General features: G+C 44.3%; 1 protein-coding gene across 7 annotated transcripts in view; it reads left to right on the forward strand.

Annotated features, from left to right (window-relative positions):
* Positions 1 to 3,117: 3,117 nt before the first annotated feature.
* Positions 3,118 to 18,395, forward strand: part of YIPF1 (Yip1 domain family member 1) — a 40,622-nt gene continuing 25,344 nt past the window's right edge. For 3 of the 7 annotated variants that reach the window (XR_003609894.2, XM_088022418.1, XM_028106751.2), the window contains exons 1-8: positions 3,120 to 3,224; positions 3,510 to 3,581; positions 3,946 to 4,025; positions 5,856 to 5,918; positions 8,511 to 8,671; positions 10,122 to 10,202; positions 10,448 to 10,535; positions 16,200 to 16,316. Coding sequence is in view for 6 of the 7 variants with exons in the window: in XM_088022418.1 (XP_087878544.1) it covers positions 3,995 to 4,025; positions 5,856 to 5,918; positions 8,511 to 8,671; positions 10,122 to 10,202; positions 10,448 to 10,535; positions 16,200 to 16,316 (541 nt within the window). In the remaining variant the exon portion in view is untranslated. Of the gene's footprint in view, positions 3,225 to 3,509; positions 3,582 to 3,945; positions 4,026 to 4,323; positions 5,919 to 8,510; positions 8,672 to 10,121; positions 10,203 to 10,447; positions 10,536 to 16,199; positions 16,317 to 18,395 lie in introns of all 7 variants that reach the window. The other 4 variants (XM_088022420.1, XM_088022419.1, XM_028106753.1 and 1 more) reach the window with 4 other exon arrangements.

Consider the following 18,395-nt stretch of genomic DNA (forward strand, 5'->3'; position numbering starts at 1 on the left):
CATGTGTCTGTTGGCCATTTGGATGTCTTCTTTGGAAAAATGTCTGTTCATGTCTTCTGCCCATTTCTTGACTGGATCGTTTGTTCTTTGGGTGTTGAGTTTGATAAGTTCTTTATAGATTTTGGATACTAACCCTTTATCTGATATTTCATTTGCAAATATCTTCTCCCATTCTGTCGGTTGTCTTTTGGTTTTGTTGACTGTTTCCTTTGCTGTGCGAAAGCTTTTTATTTGATGAAGTCCCAATAGTTCATTTTTGCCCTTGCTTCTCTTGCCTTTGGTGATGTTTCTAGGAAGAAGTTGCTGCGGCTGAGGTCGAAGAGGTTGCTGCCTGTGTTCTCCTCTAGGATTTTGATGGACTTCTGTCACATTTAGGTCTTGCAACCATTTTGAGTCTATTTTTGTGTGTGGTGTAAGGAAATGGTACAGTTTCATTCTTCTACATGTGGCTGTTCAATTTTCCCACCACCATTTGTTGAAGAGACCATCTTTTTTCCATTGGACATTCTTTCCTGCTTTGTCAAAGATTAGTTGACCATAGAGTTGAGGGTCCATTTCTGGGCTCTCTATTCTGTTCCATTGATCTATGTGTCTGTTTTTGTGCCAGTACCATACCGTCTTGATGATTACAGCTTTGTAATAGAGCTTGAAGTCCATGGGGCGCCTGGGTGGCTCAGTCGTTAAGCGTCTGCCTTCGGTTCAGGTCATGATCTCAGGGTCCTGGGATCAAGCCCCACCTTGGGCTCCCTGATTGGCGGGAAGCAAACTTCTCCCTCTCCCCCTCCCCCTGCCTGTGTTCCCTCTCTCGCTATGTCTCTCTCTGTCAAATAAATAAATAAATCTTTGGGCTCCTGGGTGGCTCAGTTGGTTAAGCGACTGCCTTCGGCTCAGGTCATGATCCTGGAGTCCCGGGATCGAGTCCCACATCGGGCTCCCTGCTCGGCAGGGAGTCTGCTACTCCCTCTGACCCTCTTCCCTCTCGTGCTCTCTATCTCTCATTCTCTCTCTCTCAAATAAATAAATAGAATCTTAAAAAAATAAATAAGTCTAAAAAAAAAAATAGAGCTTGAAGTCCAGAATTGTGATACCACCAGCTTTGCTTTTCTTTTTCAACATTCCTCCGGCTATTCGGGGTCTTTTCTTGTTCCATAAAAATTTTAGTATTATTTGTTCCATTTCTTTGAAAAAAGTGGATGGCATTTTGATAGGGATTGCATTAAATGTGTAGATTGCTCTAGGTAGCATTGACATCTTCACAATATTTGTTTGCTGAGCAGTCCAGTTCTGAAATTCCAACCAGAGGGCTGATCCCTGGGGCCACTCTTGGTACCAGCATGCCTTAGTGTAGGTTCCTCATATGAGGACTTTATTGGCAAGTGTGAGTCCAAGAACTTGGAGCGAGGGGCAGGGGTTATAAGCAGGGAAGGTAAGAGAGTGATTGCAAGGATGCATTGTCAGATCAATCACTTCCTAAGGCATTTGTTGCTTGATCCTGCAAGAGAGTTAGAAAGCTGTATGAACTATCTGAGGAGATTCTTTCTGAAGGGAAAAAGAGAGAAGCATCAGTTGTTCACTCCATTACTCAAAGATGTGTCCTGTGATGCATCATCCACTCCCCACCCCTGCACTTCTGGGTTGCTCATGTCCCCGCGTTGACCAGTTCCAGCAGACCCAGGACCTCCAAGACACAGCCATGATGCAGGTGAGAAGCCTGAGGCATGGGCTTGAGGAGAAGCTCACTTAGGTTATACTGCTGGTGCCTGAGTAACATCCATGGTGGTGAAATAAGCAGTAGGTGAGGCCAAGAGGATCTGAAATGGGGTATAAGAGGTGTTTGACATACTTGCACACCTCAACTTGTGCACTGCGATTCATTCCTGGTACCTATTCAACCAAAGAACCCTGAACATACTGTCTCAGCTTTCTCTTTATAAAATGAGGAGAGTCACCTCAAGCTTGTAGGATTGTTCTGAGAATTAGAGATCCTGCATGCGTAAAGCCTGATCATGATGTCAGTTCAGCAAATACACTGTATGTATGTGTGTATGCATAAAAATACATACATATATACTTATTAGTCAGATGTAAAGTCTTCCCAGTTGATCACAAGGGTCGGGGGTGGTGAGGCCAAAGTCACGGTTCCCACCTTGTGTGAGGCGGGAATTAGGGTTCTGCTGCTCAGACAGCCAGAACCTCTCCGCTGTACAGTGAACCTTCAGTGAGCAACTACGTCGTGCCGTGCCAGGCTCTGGGCACCCAGAGACCAGAGACACTCCTGGTCCTTGCTCTCAGAGCCCTTCTAGGCTGGTAAAGACGGGCAGACAACAGCAATCGCGGTGCTGGAGGCAAGCCCAGGAGACATGGGAGCACAGAGGTCCTGGTGAGGTCCTAGGCCAAGGCAGGCTTTCTCTGTGAGGGAAAAATGGTCCCCAAAGCTGGAGGACCGTGTAGGCGTAACCAGGCCAAGACAGAAGGCAGGGCAAAACGTTTCTCACCAGGTCCGCCAGTGCACCGCCGTGGATTACTGGGTCCCTGCCGGGCTGGGGGTGGCGGTTAGTGCCGTGGGGAACAGAGGGGTGAGGGAGGCCAATGCCTACCGCTCCCCCCGCCCCTACCCCCGCCCCCACCCGGGGCAGAAGGAGGCAGGCGCGCGAGTGCCACACTTACCGGGGGCGGCCACGTGAACAGACGTCACTTGCCCTCGATCACTCATTTACAACTCAGAAAAGATTTGATTCATCCATTCCATCACCGGTTAATTAATTACATTTTTATGGCCAAAAAAGAATGCGAGGGATTGATGACTTTTTGCCTCTTGACAACCGTCCTTCGTTACGCTATTTTATATTTCAGTAAGAAAAGAGGTATAAACAAACAGGAAGAAGACCCCACACGCTTGAGTATTCTCTGTGCCGCCCCCGCTCCCCAGCCCCCCAGTGTCCCCACGTCTCCTCCTGGCGGCGTCTGTCTCTTTAAGAACCCGAACCTCGGCCTCGATGGGGCCGAGGGAAGGGGGGGCTCTGGAAGCCGAGGGCGCTCGGTCTCCGAAGCAACGTGCCCTGGTACTGCGGTCTCTTTAAGGAGGCGGGGCTCTGCCCGGAGGAGGCGGAGAAGTCCCGCACTCCGGATCTCCGGCTTCCGGCAACTCGGCTGGGCACATACCTACGCGGAGCAACTGAGGCCGGAACCTTCTCGGGACCGGCTGGACGCCAAGGCCCCCCGAGGTGAGGCGGCCGGGTCGGCTGGCCGGCCCGGGACAGAGGGGTTCCGCGATCTCCTGCGCGCCCGGGCCGCTGCGGCCCAGCTCCGACCCCCTAAAACACTGCCTCTGCTTCTTGGGCAGCTCTTTCCCAGACCTGCTTGGGTTCAGGGTGTCCCAGGCTGCAGGGTCACCCTCACTCCAGCACCTACTAATTGCTCGGCTGTGCACTAAGCGCCTTACACTCACTGTCTCATTTAATGGCCTCCGACACCTTGTGAGTAGGTACCATTATGAACCCATTTTACAGATGAGAAAACTGAGGCCCCGAGAAGCCCACAGTCACACAGCGAGGAGAAGCAGAATCGGGAATCAAACCCAGGTCTGTTGGACCCCAGAGCCTGTGCCCTTAACCACTGGCTAGGCTGAACTGCCTTTGCGCTTCACTGTCCTCATGACCACCTTTCAAACTCTAGCCTCCCCCTCCTCACCCTTACATCTCGAGCCTGTAGCTCGTCCTTGAACACTCAGAGTGAGTGAGATTGGATGGAACCTTTGGACCCCCCAGGGTTAGTTTCTTTATGATAGTTTCATAATATCTGATGCTAAATGATTATCTTTATGCAGGACCTATCACACCCCACTAAAAGAGGTGAGGGAAATCAATACCATTTCTAACAGTGAAACAAGACTTGTTTGCATATGTTTTATTCTGGTATCCTATGAAGTTTATTTTTCCTTTTTAGACCTCTGCAATTTTTCTTCTTACTAATTGGGAGAAGACCCACTGGCTGAATGGCAGCTGTAGATGACTTGCAGTTTGAAGGTACATCAGTTGGGTGCCCACCTTTTATGACCAGTATTTCCACAGTCACAGCGATGGGTTTTCATTGATAGACTGGCATTTATATTTAAGATTATTTCAAACATCTTGGTAAAAAAAAATGCTGGCCACATCCAGGTCTTTCTGTTTGTCCACACCAGCTGTTCTTTTTTGCCAAATAGCCCTTCAGATTGGGAACATCATTAATTTAATAGAGTGATTACAAAAAATGTTTATAGAGTTACTACTTTAGTTCAACAGACATTTACTGAGCACCTACTTTGTGCTTTGAACTTACTAGATACAGGAGATAAAAAGATAAAGGAGAAGTTTTTTACTCTGCTGGAGTAGATAAAAGTGTAAAAAGGTAATTACGATGAAATGTGATCAGGTCATTCCTTCACTGAAACAGTAAGTATCTCATGAGTGTGACTATGAACCAGGCAGTTCTAGTTATTAGGGCTAGAAGAGTGAGCAGGACAGTTCAGTTCCTTATGTAGCTTTCAATCTAGTGGGGGAGACATTATTTGGTAAATGATCACTTCAATATGTATCCACAAACTATGAAAGTGCTGGAGGAACAATTCATCACTCATAACCTGGAGCCTGACCTAGACTAGGGATCGACCAATGCTTATTTGTCTTGTAAACACTTACACAGCACTTAGTATATGTCAGGCACTGTTTTGCTTTACAAATATTAGCTCATCTAATCTTTATGTTAACTTTATGAAATAGTTATTTTATTCTCCCTGTCTTACCAATGAGGAAACTGAGGCACAGAAAAATTAAGTAATTTGCCTAAAGGTCACATAGTTAGCAAGTGGTAAAGCAGGGTTTGAACCCAGGCAGCCTGGCTTTCAGCCAGTGCTGAGGAAGAGATGAGATGTTTAAAGAAAAATCCGCCTCCATCTTCAGCGTACATCCAGCCTCTAACCACTTCTCATCACCTCTGCCTCTCACCATGCTCAAGGTCACCATCCCCTCTTGTGTGGACTATAGCCCTTACCTTCCTCTGGTCTTCCTGTTTCCCCCCTTGCCCCCTGCAGTCTGTATTTTGCAGCCAGTAGTCCTTTAAAACGAAATCAGATCATGTCATTCCTTCAGAACCTTCCAGTGGCTCCCATGTCACTAGGTATGAAAGCCAGAGCCTTTTCTGTGTTGGGAGGCCCTACGTGATCCAGCCCTCCATGCCCTCTGATCTCTCCTGCTGCCCTTGCCCTTTCTCCCTCTGCCCTTCCCACATGGGCCTGTCACTATCCCTCCTAGACACCAGGTACACTCACAGCTTAGGGCTTTTGTGTCGTCTTTCTGTTTGGGAATTCTTTCTCCAGATAGCCACGTGGCTTGATCCCTCAGTCTTCAAATCTCGGTTCATTCGAGAGGCCCTCCTTGGTCATCCTTTCTGAGTACGGTGTGAGAAAGTTCAACATAGAGAACAGCATATGCAAAGCACCTGAGGCGGGAGGAGGTTTGTTTGACTTTTTTTTCCAAGTAATTGAAGGAAGGCCAATGTGCCAGAGCACAGATGGCGGGAGGAGACTAGCACAAGGTGAGGTTAGAGACGAGGCAGGAGCCAAATCACAGAGGACGTGGTAAATGGTGTTTAGGATTTTGCTCTTTAGGAGAGAATGCAGGATACCGTGGGGGTCGTGGGAGGCTTTCCCGAGGTAGATGGTAGTTCCGGTGAGAAAGTGGAGATCAGGACCCTTCAGGTGGAAGACACTGTGTCAGAAAAGGAACAGAGACCACAGACAGCGCAGGCTATGCCAGCATGTAGAAGCAGAGAATGTTGGTGACGGAAATAAAGAACACACCAGGCTTGCCCTCAAGGAGCTGAGACGGACACGAATAACTCATGTGGAGCAGAACGTGTGGACAGTCATCCTATGAGAGGTACACACATGCTACATTCCAGTCAAACCATGCTGTCTCTCGAACAGGTCACACCTTTTTCCGTCTTCCAGTTCTTGCTCATCCTACGCCTTTTGTGTGTGGTGCCATCCCCACCCCGCCTCTGGCTGTCCTTCTCATATGGCATCTTCTCTAAGAAGCCTTTCCTACTCCTGGCAAATAGATGAGTTATCATCCTCCTTTGAACATCTTTGACCTTTCTTCCTCTAAAGTGACCCACTCCTCCTTCCTCTGGCCTGCCCTTCTGCCTGCTGAACTTCTGCTTTTTTTAAACATGAGACTTAAGTGTATCTTCCTCTGTCTGATTCTCTTAGCTGTGACCATGTTTTTAAATGTTGGTGTCCTGTCCAGTCAATAAATGATAGCTATGACAATATTTATTATTATCTCATATCATCCTCAAAATCTTTCTGTAAGATAAGTGTTATCTACATTTTAGAAACAGAGATTCAGAGATAGAGTCATTTGCCCGAGGTGACGGAGTGTTAGTCTGAACTTTAACAAAGGACCATCTCACTCCAGAGTACCATGCTGCTTGAACATTGCAGACTGAGGCTTGGCTAATTGTTACACATCAGCCACCTAATTAATTTTAGTCACTCTGGTTCTCTACGAAAAACTGTTTACATAGCTGAAAGACAATAAGAGTGGGCTCAGTTACCCTAGAGCCCCGTCCTACTGCCAGTTGTAGGATTCGTGCTATGCTTGTAGTTTTAATTTTTTAATTTTTTAAAAGATTTTATTTATTTATTTGAGAGAGCGAGTGAACAAGTGAGTGAGTGCATGAGCGGGGGGGGGGCAGAGAGAGAGAGGGAGAAACAGACTCCCCGCGGAGCAGGGAGCTGGACGTGGGGCTTGATCCCAGGACCCCAGGATCATGACCTGAGCCTAAGGCAGACACTCAACCGACTGAGCCACCGAGGTGCTTGTAGTTTTATAATAGTGCCCTGCTGGTACTCTTCCTTAATCCTTCCAAGGATCAGAGCTGCCTTGAGTTTTATTCAAGAGCAGCTAAATAGGCTCTCTCTCAAATAAATAAATAAATAAAATCTTTAAAAAAAATTTCTAAAAAAAAGGGCGCCTGGGTGGCTCAGTTGGTTGAACGACTGCCTTCGGCTCAGGTCATGATCCTGGAGTCCCGGGATCGAGTCCCACATCGGGCTCCCTGCTCAGCAGGAAGTCTGCTTCTCCCTCTGACCCTCTTCCCTCTCGTGCTCTCTGTCTCTCATTCTCTCTCTCTCAAATAAATAAATAAATAAAATCTTTAAAAAAAAAAATTTCTAAAAGAGCAGCTAAATAGGGTGCCTGAGTGGCTCAGTTGGTTAAGCAACTGCCTTCGGCTCAGGTCAGGATCCTGGAGTCCCGGGATCAAGTCCCGCATCGGGCTCCCTGCTCAGCAGGGAGTCTGCTTCTCCCTCTGACCCTCTTCCCTCTCGTGCTCTCTCTCTCTCATTCTCTCTCTCAAATAAATAAATAAAATCTTAAAAAAAAAAAGCAGTTAAATAAAGTTTGTTAGAATACCCAGAGACAGGAAGTCTCGATCATTGCTGGTGGATGTGAATAGTTGAGGTTCTTTTGGAAAGCAGTTTATCACTATGGCTTAAGAGCCTTATGAATAGTTTGCACCCTTTATCCTGGTGATTGCAGTGATAGATGTTCATAAATAATAACTCAAGAGCTTTTTCTATACAGGCACTTTTAACAGTGTTATTTTTATAATGAAAAGTTGGAAACACCCCACACATCCAACTTACGGTCTCTCCTACTCCCTCCATCTCGCAGCTGATGGAATATTATGTGGTTGTGGAATATTATGTAGTTATGAAAATGATTATGGTAAAGACTGATATGAAAAAGTCATTTTTCTATAATCTCCACTCAACAGAGCAGGATACAAAATTGTTTATATAGTATCACTTCCTAGATCAATACTTGGTACATTGTAGGCATGCAGTAAATATTTGTTGAATGAATGAATGTTCATCACTGGCATGAATCTTATGGATTCACTATATAGAGAAAAGGAAGGATACCAAAAATTATTAGTGTTTGCCTTTATATAGTAAGACTGTGAGTGATATTTATTCTATGGTTTCTACTTTCACTTTTGACCCTATATGTTCCATAGTGATTACATAGGATTTCTTGGGAAAAATAACTTCCATTATAATTTTTTGAACTTGAATCAAAGAAGAGAGGTTTAGATTGGGTACTCGCTGTGGGCCAGCCACTCTAAGGACTTTACTTGGGTAAGATTTCTAACTTTCCCCCAACTCTCTGAAGGTAAATATTGTTCTCCCCATTGCATAGATGAGAATACCGAGGCTAACAGAGGTTGAATTACTTACTCAGGCTCATTTCGTTAGTAAGTAGCTGAGCCAGGACTAAAATCCAGGTCTGACTCCAAATTGTGTTGTCTTCGTAATCCTTTTTCTAAGTCAGCTTGATTTCTAGATGAGTATTTTTCCAGAGCCTTTTGCCATTTGTATCAAGTAGAATCTGTAGCAAAGCCAGGGTTGTAACGGCTTGCCTTTTAGCGTTTCCAACGTGGGTAAGGTCTCCGGTTGCTTTCAGAATTTGGTGATGCAGCCACTTCAGCAGCGAACCCAGGTACCACTACAATACACATCGAGGGCCCTGGTGAGAGCCCGACACACCAACCAGGACTCCCCAGAGGCTCCGGAGGAGAAGAGGATGATGAGTTGCTGGGAAACGATGACTCTGACAAAACTGAGGTTTGAACCGGCCTTTGAAACTGGTTTTTCCTTTTAACGTTTTAAAAAACTTCTTCATGCATTTATTCACTGTCTCCTGTGTGTCACATCGAGTGCCGGGCAGTGTCAGCCCAAAGGTAGATCCCCTCGCGGTGGTGGCAGGGGGAGAGATAGGCAGGCACCCAGGCCATTGTTACACGGGAAACGTGCCGGTGGAGGGGGCACCGGGGCTGCAGGAGCAGAGCGAGGGCATTGTGGAGGTAGTGACCCCTAACTGAATCTTGGCACAAGGGTAGGACGTAGCCAAAGGAAGAAGGCAGAGAAGGGTGATCTAGGCAAAGGAACTGTTTTGGTAAAGCCAAAGAGTCCAGAAGAATGTGGTATGCACAGTATGTTTCCCATCTTCACATACAGAGGGAGCAAAATATAGGTGAAGACAGATGAGGCTACACGGCTTGGCAAGGACCCAACTGCATGAGGAGGAATTGTATTCTGAAAGCTATTAGGAGCTACTGAAAGATTTTAGATCATATGAACAGCTAAGTTTAAAGATAAAAATACGGTGGCCTTGTGGGGTATAAATTGGAAGGAGCTGGATTGGAGGCCAGAAGGCCAGGTAGGAGACCGTGGAGGTGGTCTAGGCTAGAAGTGATGAAGCCAGAACTAGAGTTGGACACAGGTGATAAGGGGGCGGACTCCGTAGGACTTGGTGGGAAAGGGGTGAGGGAGAATATCAGGTGGCTGGTTTTGATCACAAAGATTTATTTCTGTGTGTACTGTGGTGTGTTCCAGAAAAATAGTATTTCTATTAATATTTTATCGATGCAGTCATGACTGATACCCTAGAGGAGCACCCAGTTTATAGCAGTGAGTCCACAGGCTTATTAAATAGTTTAGCTCTTGGGTGCCGAGTGCTCTTTGTGGAACTCCATGTTCAAAAAATGAATATTCATATTTTGAATATTTCCATATTTTAAATTTTTAGTACATGAGAATAAGTCACTAGATCAGATTTTTGAGAATTCAGGTGGTGATAGCGTAAGAATCTTGAGGAGGTAGGGGAGTAAAAGACACTTACACTGACTGCCTCCCATCTGTACATGTTCGTGTGTATATATGCATGTATATGTTATTATACCTGGTACATATTATATAGAACTGAGCCAATCCTTCCTATAATCCTATGAGGTGGATCTTGTTCGCTGTACTTTTTCGAGAACAGAGTCTAGTGATTTGGCAGGTCTCTCCCTGGTGGGCAGACCAGGAATTGAAACCTTTTTGTGTGACTTCAAAAACGCATGCTTGTTTTCTATCAGGCTGAGCTGGGCATGGCTGTTGCAAAGTTGCTGAATGCGGAAGAGCTCCGTCTTCCATGCATCTTGATTTTCCATTAGATCAGCTCCGAGTGTCTGCATAGCCGATAGAAGGAAATTACTTCTGTGTTCATTGTATTTTATTTTACCTCTGACAGTTACTTGCTGGACAGAAGAAAAGCTCCCCCTTCTGGACATTTGAATACTATCAAACATTCTTTGATGTAGACACTTACCAGGTTTGTAAACTAGTTTCACCTTTCCCTTCACCCGTAATGGAGACTTGTGTCTTTTATGGTTAAACAGTCACATAACGTGAAAGCTTTTGTATACTGGATATAGTCTTACAAAAGTAAAGGGTTATTGGCATTTGAAAATACTCTCATCGTAAAAGCTGTAATAGTGGAGTTTCAATTTTGCAGTATTTGAATTTATTAAACTTTAAAGAAATCTTCAGTAGACTTACTGCTGTGTTATTTTCCAGGTCTTTGACAGAATAAAAGGGTCTCTTTTGCCAATACCAGGAAAAAATTTTGTGAGGCTGTATATCCGCAGCAATCCAGATCTTTATGGTATGTATAGCATTGTTTTGATTCTTTTTTTTTCTTTAAATTTTTTATTGTTATGTTAATCACCATATATTACATCATTAGTTTTTGATGTAGTGTTCCATGATTCATTGTTTGTGCATAACACCCAGTGCTCCACGCAGAACGTGCCCTCTTTAATGCCCATCACCAGGCTAACCCATCCCCCCACCCCCCTCCCCTCTAGAAGCCTCAGTTTCTCAGAGTCCATCGTCTCTCATGGTTCATCTCCCCCTCCGATTTACTCCCCTTCATTCTTCCCCTCCTGCTATCTTCTTCTTCTTCTTTTTTTTTTCTTAACATATATTGCATTATTTGTTTCCACTGTTTTGATTCTTTACCGTGTACCGGTTGAATTCAGGTGAGCCCGCAGGTTGCCTGGAAAGTCGGAGAAGTGCTGTTGGCGGGGCATGCAACATTTCATTCAGCTCTTCTGAATGTCAGTAACAACCTTTGCAAAACATTTTGGGGAAAATGCAATTCTGTGTTACAGTAATGCCGCAATGACAAGTAATTAGTATGTCTTTTGAAAGTTCAAATGACACTACAAACTTGAGATGAATTAAGTCACTTTAAGAGGAGATTGTTGATTTTAACTTTAGAGGATTTGATGGTGGGGCTAAGTGTGGGGAAGCTACTGTCACACTTACTCATTCGTGTGCTGAGTCCCAGCTGTGCCCTCTGATGAGCTGGCTCCCCTTGGGACTCAACCAGTGGCACCAGAAGTCTGTAAGAGCGATGGGTGAGGGGATGACTGTCACCCCTGAGCTCCCCGCTATCTGGGATAGGTGAGAGGTTCACTCAGCACTCCTCAGGCAAAGGGCTCCTGCAGGCGTGACCTCCCGTGTTTGAAGGGAGAGGAGAAGAGAGCCAGCGGCTCTGGGGCTTTCTGTGTGCAGGTGCTCTGCAAAAGACTGTGTACGTGGTCACCTTTAATTCTTGCAGCACCCTTTGGGGTAGGTGTCATGATCCCCATTTCTCAAATGAAGAAACCGAAGCTCGATGAGGCTTAGGAAAATGTATGCTCAATCCTAAGTAAGTATTAGAGTAATATGTTATGTATTTTGTCCACGTGTTGATTATAAGAGGAGAAGGAATTTGTGAGGATCTACCATGTGCCAATGACTGCGTACACTGGTTAGTCCTTTCAACAACACTCTAGATTAAGTGTGATTATCCCTCTTTGCCCTGTGAGGAAATCAAGGCTGAGAGGTGTCAAAACCAAAAAAGTAGAACTAGAACGAGTTTAGTGTTCCATAAAGCCCATCTTTATTCTATTCGCCTGGTGGTTTTAAGCTACAGAACCTTCTCATCACGTGGCATGGATGTCCAATACTGGGAGCCAGAGAAAGTGGGAACGGCTGTGGGGGAGGCTGGGGAGAGGCTCCTTCCATGTAGGTCCTCTCTGGCGACACCGGCAGCTCCAGCCAGGTGTCGGCGCAGCGCCTGGAGCACCAGGGAGCACCGCGTGCAGAGCATGCCTTGGCCTATGCCTCTCGTCTAAGTGTTGCCAAGGCGGTTTGTCTCCAGCTCTCATGTTCATTCTTCTAGCCTGAGATCTTGAGAGACAGGCCATGTGTCTAAGTGATCCATGTTGTCCGCGCTTGGCACCGAGGAAGCATGCCAAGAAATTTTGAGCACCCTACTTTGTGCTACAGACTGAGGGTTCAAAGATACAGTCATGGTCTCCACCCCCAGGGAGCGAGAAATGAGAGAACGACCATCTGCCGAGCGCCTCACAAGTGCCAAGAGCTCAGCCCTGTGTTACTGTTTTACAGTTTTATTTCCCACACTCCAAGGTAGCCTTGTCTTCCAAAAGAGAAAATGGGAGTTTGGGGAGGATAGCTTGCCCATAGTCACAGAGTTAGCAATGAAAATGACACGAGCAAACAATCTCAGTGCTTACATCCTCATGACAACCCCAACGTAGTGAGGTCGGTACTCTTATTATCCCGTTGTATGGATGAGGACACTGAGTTGTGCAGAAGTCAGTATCTTGCCTAAGATCATGTAGCGAGTAAGTGGCTGAGCTCAGTTTTCAAATCAGCACCATGGCTCATAATCCATATTCATCATTCTGTTATGCTGCCTCTCATGGCAAAGCCAGGATTTGAACCCAAAGCCTGTTTCTTTCACAACACTATTAGCCTCATGAGCTCATAGACGTGGTTAAGAAAAAGGGAGGTACTATATAGGTCAAGTGTTTGATAACAGAGCGGACTGGGCCTTGGAGGGGAGGTGGGGTGCAGTGGTCAGGAAAATGACAGAAGCGGCAGTCTGCAGAATTGGAGGTCGATGAGTTTGACTGCATGTAAACTAAAATATAAAATTTCTACACCACCAAATTAACCATAAGCAAAGTAAAAAAAAAAAAAAGTAAGCCACAGACCAGAGATAATATTTGTAATTCTCATAAGCAGCAAAGGATGAAAAGCAAGAATATGTTTAGAACTCCTACCAATTATAAGAATAAAACCAACTATAAGTTCTAGGGGAAAATGAGCAATTCACAGAAAAGGAAACGCAAATGGCCAAGAAATACATAAAAAGATGCTGAGTTCCACCTGTAATCAGGGAAATAACAAGACAAGATATTATATTATGCTCATCATTTTAGCTAACATGTACAATGACTTACCTTCATTTGTTCAGTTAATTCAGCAAATATTGAGTGCTTAACTATTCTAGGCACTGGAGATAGAGCAGTGAGAAAAAATGCTTGTTTTGAGGTAGTTTAGAATCTACTGAGCGTAACAATAAACACATAAAAATAAGTCAAATATATACGCAAGTGATAAATGCCAAGGTGAAAATTTTAAAGGACAGGAAAGTTTGTGTGGGTGGGTGGGTGGATTTGAAATTAAAAAAAAAAACATTTAAGAGGTGAATTTACTGTAAAGGCCTGGAGGAATTGGGACCAATCCATGTAGATATCTAAGGGGAAGGCATCTGAAGCCGTGGGCACAGCAAGCACAAAGGCCCTGAGGCAGGAACTTGCTTGGTATGCTCAGAGGCCAGCAGAGACTGGTGTGACTGGGCCAGAGGGAGGAGGGGGACCTGATAGATGAGGTCTGAGAGACACGATGCAGGGGTAAGTTACGTAGAATCGTGGTCACGGTGGACTTCAGCTTTTACTTACCTGAGAAGCCATTGGAGGGTTTGAGTACAGGAGTGACATACTAAGTCAGATCTTCAGAAACATTAATGCTGAGAGTTGTCAAGAACGTGTGCGGCAGTGGAAACTTTTGTATGTCTGGTAGGGACGCAAGTGGTATGCGAATGGGAGCCATTTGAAGATGCTCATACCCTACCACTTAGCAGTTCCACTCCTAGATGTGTGGTCTTAGAGAAACTCACAAATATAAAAGAAGACATAGAAAAATATTCACTGCAGCAGCAATGCTTATATAGCAGAGATTTGGAAGCAACCACATATTCATCATCAGGAGAAGAGAGACGTGAATTGCTGTGTGTTCATGCACAGAATCTCTGGTTTTTAGGAATGAATGATATCTACAAGCATCAATGTGGATAAAATCTCAGAACAAAGATAAATGAAAAAAAGTATGTCGTAGAAGGATGTGAGTAGTATGACCCCGTTAGAAAGACTTGAGAAAGTAGCATGATGGGTACACCAGTGTTTGTTTTATCATTCTTTGTACTTTCCTGTATGTTGGAAATATTTTATAATATAAAAATGCATAATGCAAACTAAATTAAGGCTCCCTTCCACCCCACCCCATAAAGAGAGTAGGAATTTGGCAGGAAAGAGGAAGAGAGAAGGCATGTAAAGCAAACTGGCAGGCCCCGGGATGTGTGGGTGGTTGTGTGTCTCTGGGATTTGAGCTTCCCAGGATGCAGGGACTGTCTGCTGTGCATCATGGTGTCCCCAGCACCCGGCCCAGGGTCTAGGGGACAGTGGGTTCTTACAGGTAATGGCCAATAGGATATGATGTTCTCTGCTTTCTAGTTATAGGAACTATAATACTTTGGTCATATGCTTGTATGGTCTCAGCCCATTGACAACACATGGTCAGTTTTGTTCATTTGTTCAACAGAGCTTTGGGGGATTTTTTGATTGTTAAATTGTAGGAGGTGTTTTGGTCTCGTTTGCTTGTTGCATCTTTTGTATGATCGGGACTTAGAATAATAAAGTGAACAAGATTTAGTCCGGTAGCAGATAGCCTGCAGGCTAGTGAGTCAGCAGCAATTTGTGGAAAGCACTATTGGTGACTTGGCAGCATCCCAGTCCATTGCTTGTGCTCCCGCCTTCAGGAGCCAGCCTGGCTTGGAGAAGCGCTAACCCATTTCTGCCAGGCATCTCCCGCAACACAGTGATTTTCTGAATTTTATGATATGTCAAGGTGCCTGTAGTTATTCCCGAAGGTGTTGCAAAACATTGGTGAAATTGAAAAATTAATTTCCTAAGATTTATTAGAAATCTCTCATTTTAAAAATTCTATTTGTTCTACGTAGTACTTTTTCTAGATAGGGAGAAACAAGGGTGGCATTCATGAAATCAAGTGAAATAGTGAAAGGGATCTGCAAAGCACGGTATACTCATTCCCTCAGTGGGATGTTTGATAACCATTAAAAAAAGAATGAGGGGCGCCTGGGTGGCTCAGTCCTTAAGCATCTGCCTTCGGGTCAGATCATGATCCCAGGGTCCTGGGATCGAGCCCCGCATCGGGCTCCCTGCTCGGCGGGAAGCCTGCTTCTCCCTCTTCCTCTCCCCCTGCTTGTGTTCCCTCTCTCGCTGTCTCTCTCTCTGTCAAATAAATAAATAAAATACTAAAAAAAAAAGAATGAGCTGATTTTTATGAATAGCTATGGTAGAAAATCTAGGATATATTAAAGTGAAAATAGTCAAGTACAGAGCAAGATATATGTGTATATATATGTATGTTATCATCTATACACACACCAAATATGCCTTTGTTCATAGGTATATAGAAATCTCTGGCAGGATTCGCCAGAAACAGGTTATGGTGGCAAGCTCTGGGGAGGAGAAATGCATAGAGCTAGGGAACAAAGAGAGAGGGAAGTTTATTTTTCTCTAGATTCCCTTTTGTACCTTTTGAACACTGAACCATGTGCATGTATTACTTTTTCATTAGAAAAACAAAGCCTTAAACACACATTACATGTACACACACACCCATGATGAACTGGTAGATTAAATTAACTCTTCTCTAAAGTGTTCTGCTCACCCTACTCTTCCATTCAGACTGCAGAAGGACCTGCCTGATTCATTTTTCTCTGGGCATTAATTAACATTTGGCACTTAGATAAAGGAAGTAACCTTTGCTTCCTGTATCCTGATGGCAAAGATTTAACAAAATGTCCATGATTTTTTGGACGATCCTCTAATTAAAGAAGCTATAAACAAATTAGTGTCTTTATTCACCTAATTGTGGAAGGTGTTTTGGCCTTTTCATTCAGTCTCCCCTGTCTTCAATGCACCTAATTGCTGAGTTGTGTGTTTGACCTTTTAAAAAAGAAAATTCCCATTAAATGAGTATTGATTGCATCTAAAATTCATTTTCCCTTGCTTACATGAATAGGGCGAGGGAGAGAAGAAATTACTCTGTAAGCATCCAGAAGCCAGTGCTTCATTTTCTTGACTGAATTTTCTGGTTTTCTTTGCAGGCCCCTTTTGGATATGTGCCACACTGGTCTTTGCCATAGCAATTAGTGGGAATCTTTCCAACTTCTTAATTCATCTGGGAGAGAAGACATACCATTATGTACCCGAATTCCGAAAAGGTTGGTGAATAGCTTTGACTCATTTGGAATGCTTTCAATTTGTAACCATGAGTTCCTTTTACTGTGCCCTTGGGCCCCTGTCTCTAGGTGCTACAGCCCTGGCTTTTTGTATTTAAGGATTCAAACATACTTATCATCTCAGAGTTACCACCCATCTATATAAATCTACATAATCTTTTATTGTGGTAAAATACACATGCCATAAAATTTACCATCTTAACTCTCTTAAAGTATACCATTCAGTGGCCTTGAGTACATGCACAATATTGTGAATGCACATATCTTTTGGAAAGCTGGAAGGCAAGGCCAAATAGCAATTGGAATTCGTCCAAAGAAAAATGTGCAAAGTAAGTAAAAGCAGTGTGCATGAAAGTCTCCATTGTAGCATTATTTGTATTATCCAGATGTTGGAAACAATAGGGGCATTGTTATTTAAGTCGTGGTGACTCAACTAGCTGGGTCCGAGCCACTAATTATGAAGCACTTAGAACAATGTGGAAAACTGATAATCCAAAATTATGCCTGTGCTGTTGGCAACTTTGTTACAGAAAAGTCTGCAAATGGTCAGGGTCTCGAAGGGAGAATGTAGAAAGGAGTTTGTCCTAGTGATGGGCTTGTGGATGACATTGTTTTAAAACTTCCTTTCTTGTGGCAGTATTGGATAATTATACAAATAAAGCAACAAATAGCTTTTTAGGGACTTGCAGATGACAGCCACCCCTCAGTGAGGAAGTTTGGCTTTGTAGGAGTTTGACGATTGAAGTGTGCACTTCCTCCATTCTCTCCTTCCCTCCTCTTCCCCACCCCTTCCCCCGCCCCGCTGCCTGCTTGCTGTCCTGTTTAGAGGCTGTAGATAGACCCTCTAAGAGCACAGTCTGCAGAACCAGGTCACTAGCTTCAAGTTCCAGTTCCATCACTCATTAGCTTCTACGTGTCAGGCAAATTAGTTCATCTCTCTTGGCCTCATATTCCTTATCAGTGAAATAGGAATAATAATACCTATATTATTGGGCTATTGTGAGAATAGAGTTGATGTGTGTAAAGAGGTTGGAATAATGCCTTATACAAAAAAGAATTCCTACACAAGCACATATATGTGTGTATAGGGAGATATGCAATTACCTCTGTGTGTGTGTGTGTGTGTGTGTGTGTGCGTGCGTGTGTCTCCATGTATCCTTCCTTTTACCTTCCAGGCCCATTTACGTGGAGTCAGACCTGGATTCAGTTACAGCCCCATTTGTCAAATGACTCTGGTTTGAGTTTAACTCAATAAATGTTATTCGTGAGATATAGACCTTGCCTTCAAGTTGTTCAGTGGTTAAGAAAGACAGGTAAATGAATGTTGTTGTAAGTGGGATGTATTAATTCCTGTATCAGAGGTATGTATAGGCTGTATTGACAGAGGAGGGAATGACACTGCCTGAGGGTCTGGAAGCTCAGGAGGCTTTTTATCTTTTCTTATCCTCCTTGGCTGGGCAGTATAAGGGAGTCATGATATGAATGTACCAGTAAGATAGTCGTTGACTCTCTCAATAAACATTTTTCCGTTTTTTAAAAGATTTATTTATGGGGGGGAGGGGCAGAGGGAGAGAATTTTCAAGCAGACTCTGCTGAGTGCAGAGCCCAGCATGGGGCTCAATCCCATGACCCACGAGATCACGACCTGAGCCAAAACCAAGAGTCGGATGCCCAACCGACTGAGCCACCCAGGCACCCCTAAACATTTTCCCATTTTATGTAAAGAGTATACATCCACAAAGTCAGGTCCTGCTTCCACCGCTTGTTAATTATTTGACCTTGACCAAACCACTTAGCTTCTCTGATCCTGTTTCGTCATCTCTAAAATGAAGATGTAGATGATGTGAAATAATGTCTTTACATATCAGTTAATAATATAAAAGGCTAATTCTTTTTTTTTTTAAGATTTATTTATTATTTATTTTGAGAGCATGAGAATGAGAGAGAGAGAGAGTACATGAGATGGGGGAGGGTCAGAGGGAGAAGCAGACTCCCTGCTGAGCAGGGAGCCCGATGCGGGACTCGATCCTGGGACTCCAGGATCATGACCTGAGCCGAAGG

The sequence above is a fragment of the Eumetopias jubatus genome, unplaced genomic scaffold, assembly GCF_037043125.1.
Source record: "Eumetopias jubatus isolate StellerSeaLion01/CBP00866 unplaced genomic scaffold, mEumJub1_p1.0 scaffold_4, whole genome shotgun sequence".
Lineage (NCBI taxonomy): Eukaryota > Metazoa > Chordata > Mammalia > Carnivora > Otariidae > Eumetopias > Eumetopias jubatus.